The sequence below is a fragment of the Trichechus manatus genome, unplaced genomic scaffold (genome assembly GCF_000243295.1).
Source record: "Trichechus manatus latirostris isolate Lorelei unplaced genomic scaffold, TriManLat1.0 scaffold00134, whole genome shotgun sequence".
NCBI classification, from domain to species: Eukaryota; Metazoa; Chordata; class Mammalia; order Sirenia; family Trichechidae; genus Trichechus; species Trichechus manatus.
The window spans coordinates 6,453,146-6,458,145 of NW_004444070.1; the positions used below are offsets into that span (position 1 = coordinate 6,453,146).

At 51.5% G+C, this 5,000-nt stretch overlaps 1 protein-coding gene across 1 annotated transcript in view; it reads right to left on the reverse strand.

Moving 5' to 3' along the window:
- The window catches only part of ASMT (acetylserotonin O-methyltransferase), a 9,117-nt gene extending 6,125 nt beyond the window's left edge, over window positions 1-2,992 (reverse strand). Inside the window, 3 exon segments of the mRNA XM_004385188.1 lie at window positions 649-778; window positions 1,719-1,893; window positions 2,924-2,992. Of these exon segments, the coding sequence (XP_004385245.1) occupies window positions 649-778; window positions 1,719-1,893; window positions 2,924-2,992 (374 nt within the window).
- Between the last annotated feature and the right edge of the window lie 2,008 nt (window positions 2,993-5,000).

Sequence of the window (5,000 nt, forward strand, 5' to 3'; positions counted from 1 at the left end):
GGGTGGAGACCAGGGATGCTGCTAGACACCCTACGGTGTATAGGACGGCCCCCACCACAGACAATGACTAGTGGGTGGAGACCAGGGATGCTGCTCAACACCCTACAGTGCACAGGATGGCCCCCACCACAGACAATGACTAGTGGGTGGAGACCAGGGATGCTGCGAAACACCCTACAGTATACAGGATGGCCCCACCACAGAGAATGACTCAGGGGTGGAGACCAGGGATGCTGCTGGACACCCTACAGTGCACAGGACGGCCCCCACCACAGAGGATGACCCAGCCCAGATGTCCACAGAGCTGAGGCTGAGAAACCCTAGTGTGGAGCAAAGCAGTGACCTTCCCGGCCAGCACCCAGGCTTGTCTCACACCATCCTCACCACCCTCCTTGCTGGGCCTCTTTCCTGGTCCAGACAACACCCCTGGTGACCAGGGAAGCATATGGGACCTCGTGTCACCGGGAACCAGATACACGAGTGAGTGCTGCCAGTCTACCAGGTGATTTCAGGTGGGCTCTGGGTTTCCAGACTTAGCAGTATGGTGGTCAGTTCTACAGGCGACCAGTGTTTGGTCCACTGGACCCCTCTCAGCCCGCCACCACGGAGCCCTGGGACACCAACAATACGCTGAAGCCCGGCACCTACCTCACGGCGGCGGCCAAGTGGCCCCAGCACAGGTAGGTCGTCCTGGACAGGTAGAGCAGCATGTTGTGCTGGGACTTGGGGCTGGCCCTGGTGAGGAAGGTTCTGGAGAGCTCCGTGTTCTGATAGAAAGCTGGGGAAAGACGCAAAGGCAAGGAGGAGGGAGTCAGGTTCCCCGACTGCCATTGGCAACACGGTGACTTAACTAGGTTCCCCTCTGGGAAGGGCCGTGTGCCTACAGGCGGGCTTCCCACCCAGGGAGCCAGCGTCTTTGCAAATCTCACGGGGCGGTCTGTTTAGCAGAGGCAGCGGGTGGGGCAAAAATGATTTGGGTGATTCATGTAGGGTTGACGATTTTGAATTTTGTAAAGTAAGAACGTTAAAAAAAAACCACTCCCGTTCCATCTACTCCCGCCATGTTCAATACAAGAAAGACCCTTCCAATACTGAAATAAAAACGTATTTATTTGCATAATGACTCACAACCCTTTAATTGAATTAACTTAGCGGTACAATGGTTAAGCTCCCGGCTGCTAACCAAAAGGTCCGCAGTTCGAACCTACCAGCGGCTCCTTGGGAGAAAGACCTGGCGATCTGCTCCTGTAAAGATTACAGCCTAGGAAACCCTATAGGGCAATTCTACTCCATCACATGGGGTCGTTTTGAGTCGGAATTGACTCCACCACACCCAACAACAACAATTTGATGAAAAATGACTCCATTCTGATTTCCTTGCCCTCGTTTTTGTCTTTTTCATCGGATGCTTCATTGAGATTGCCTGTGCACACATCAGCAGGTACAAACCTCTAGAACACAGGGCAGAAAGCTCCAGCTTGTGCACCACTCCTGGCCCACCGCTTGTGTTTGTAAATAAAGTTTTATTTGGAACACAGTCTCGCACACTCGTTTACGTGATGTTTCTGGCTGCTTTCGAGCTACGAGGGAAGAGTCGAGTTGTTGCGATGGACTGAATGGACTGCAAGGCAGAAAATACTGAGTCTCTGGACCTTTACAGAAAATGGGTGCTAACGGTACGCAGTTGAAATACCTCCTTCAATGCAAAGCACCCTCACCTGTTTCTCCCCTTGTGTCCACGGTCAGCAGCTCCAGGGATGCACAGGCGTCCAGGAGAAGATCCGCTCCATGGGGGCTGGTGCCCAGATGTGCAGCAACCACCTCTGAGCCCAGGGGCTCCCGGGCCTCGGCCAGGAGGTCAAACACACCCAGCTCGCAGGCAGTGAAGAGGACCTCAGAGCAGCAGGGAAATGAAGGGACAGCTCACAGATGGGAACCTCTCTGGGGGGGCGGGGGATGGCCCTCAGATGGGAGCCTTGCTCGGGGGGGACAGGGGCACAGGGGGACGGCCCTCAGATGGGAGCCTTGCTAGGGGGGATGGCCCTCAGACAGGAGCCTTGCTCAGGGGGGACAGGAGGACAGAGGGACGGCCCTCAGATGGGAGCCTCGCTCAGAGGGACGGGGGCACGGCCCTCAGATGGGAACCTCCCTCGGGGGGGACGGTCCTGAGTATCAAAATCCTGCTAGCACACAATAGTTTTCTTTAACATTCTGGCAGTTTCAGACCCACTACTAGATGCACACATGGTCACCATTTCCCTGTTACAATAGAATTGTGTCCCCCCGAGAACACATGTTGGAATCCTAACCCTTAGGCACAGTGGTTAATCGTTCAGCTGATCACCAAAAGGTCTGCTGTTGGAACCTACCAGCCGCCCCGAAGGAGAAAGATGTGGCAGTCTGCCGCCATAAAGAATGTAATCAGTGTCACTGAATTGTACATGTAGAAACTGTTAAACGGGTGTTTGTTTTGCTGGGTATATTCTCAACAACAACAACAAAATAAATTCAAAAAATAAATACATGAAAACAGCATTCTGAATGTAATCAATGTCACCGAATTGTACGTGAAGACATTGTTGAATTGTTGTATATTTTGCTGGGTGTATTTTCAACAACAACAAAATAAATTTAAAAATATAAAATAAATGAGAACACCATTCTGAATGGAATCAGCATCACTGAATCGTACGCGTAGAAATGGCTGAATTGGTGTTTGTTCTGCTGCGTACATTCTCAACAACAACAACAAATACATTATTAAAACAAAAACACACGGTTCTAAGATAGGGTCCATGGTGTTGACTTATTGCCATGGGGGTCTATGGTGAAAAATGGCCAGCCCTCTGCTCTGAGTCAACATGGAAACACCCGAGCCATGAACCCCGGCACCTTCAGTGCTGAGGACCCCCAGCATCCCTACCTGGGAGACCATGAAGCCGTTGGAATAGTCGTTCAGCAGGCGGTAGGCAGGGTCCCCCGAAGAGTCCATTCTCTCGGCACCAGCCTTGGGGTTGGGGGTCCTTGCTTTAAGAGTTCCTCGTCTGCTAGCAAGCTGAGTGCCGGCCAACTGCTCAGTGCTGCTGCCCACCAGTGACCCCAGAGCAAGTCATTCCAGAAAGCGCCATTAACCTTATTAAGGGGATTGCAATCCTTGGGGGTACACCCTGGCTTTCCCCTCATCCTCCTGGCCTTTAGGAGCTCACAGTCTTAAAATAACACCGTCAGCGATGGGACAGATCCAAAGCCAATATGCTCACCCATCACTGGAATTGATTAATCATTTTATGCATTGGACTGGTCACCTTGGAATGCAGAGAGAAGGAGGGAGGGGTGGGCTGAGTTTCATGGCTCAGGGCTCCTACAAAAGCCGTGTGAAGGGATTCTCTGCTTTGTTTTCAGCGTTATCGTTCATTGCTGTCGAGCTGGATCCGACTCACAGTGACCCTATGAACTAACAGAACGAAACACTGCCTGGTCCCTCGCCATCCTCACAATCGTTGCTATGTGTGAGCCCATTGTTGCAGCCACTGTGTCAATCCATCTCAGTGAGGGTCTTCCTCTTTTTCAGTGATCCTCTACTTTATCAAACATGATGTCCTTCTCCATGGTCTGGTCCCTTCGGATAACATGTCCAAAGTACATGAGACAAAGTCTCACCATCCTCGCTTCTAAGGAGCATTTTGGCTGTACTTCTTCCAAGACAGATTTGTTCCTTCTTCTGGCAGTCCATGGTCTATTCAGTACTCTTCACCAACATCATAATTTAAATACATCACTTCTTCAGTCTTCCTTTCTCACTGCCCAGCTTTCATATGCACATGCAATTATAAAAAAAAACAAAACTATTGCCACTGAGTCGATTCCGACTCATAGCAACCCGCTAGGACAGAGTACAACTGCCCCATAGGGTTTCCAAGGAGCGGCTGGTGGATTTGAACTGCCGACCTTTTCATTAGCAGCCGAGTCCTTAACCACTGCACCACCGGGACTCCGCATATGCAACAGCAAGCAAATATGTCCCCAGTCATTCCGCTGACTTGAACGTTGAAGTCATTTTCAATAGGATTTTTTCCAGCAACTAAATATAAGCATTTGAATTGGTGTTGGCAAAGAATGCTGGGTATACCGTGGACTGCCAGAAGAACAAACAAATCTGTCTTGGAAGAAGTACAGCCAGGATGCTCCTTAGAAGTGAGGATGGTGAGACTTTGTCTCACGTATTTTGAACATGTTATCAGGAGGGACCAGTCTCTGGAGAAGGACATCATGCTTGGTAAAGTAGAGGGTCAGCGAAAGACAGGAAGACCTTCAATGAGATGGACTGACACAGTGGCTGCCACAATGGGCTCAAGTGTAACAAGGATTGTGAGGATGGTGCGGGACCAGGCAGTGTTTCATTCTGTTGTACACGGGGTCACTATGAGTCGGGACTGACTCGACGGACCTAACAACAACAATCTCTCTGTCTCTCTGTCCTGTTTTCTCTCTCCCCTCTTCCTCCATCTCTCTCTGTTTCTCTCTCTTCTCTTTCCTCTTTACCCCGTTCCTTCCTCCTCTTCTTCCCCCTTCTTCTCTCTCCCTCCCTTTCTGTCTCTCTCTCTTGTCTATCTCTCTGTCCTCTCTCCCCATCTCTTTCTCTCTTTCTCGCCCTGTCTCCTCTCCTCCCTCTCCCCCATCCATCACTATCTCTCTGTGTGTGCGTTTCTCTCTCTTCTCTTCCCCACCTCCCTCTCTCCCTATTCTCGCTCTTTCCCTCCCCACCATCCCATCTCCCCACCGCCCGATCAGCCCTTCCTTAGCCCCTGCCCCCGGTCCTGACAGTCAGAACTTAGACAATGGTCCAAGATGCCATCCACCACGAGGCTGGGGGGAGCCCAACACCCCCCTGCGCCAGGTGCTCCTGTAACCCAGCCTCCTGGGGCCCCCTGCTCCGTCCCCCACATCCGATGCTCACCTTTACCCGAGCAAACCCAGATGCAGCCACAGCAGGGGCCCCA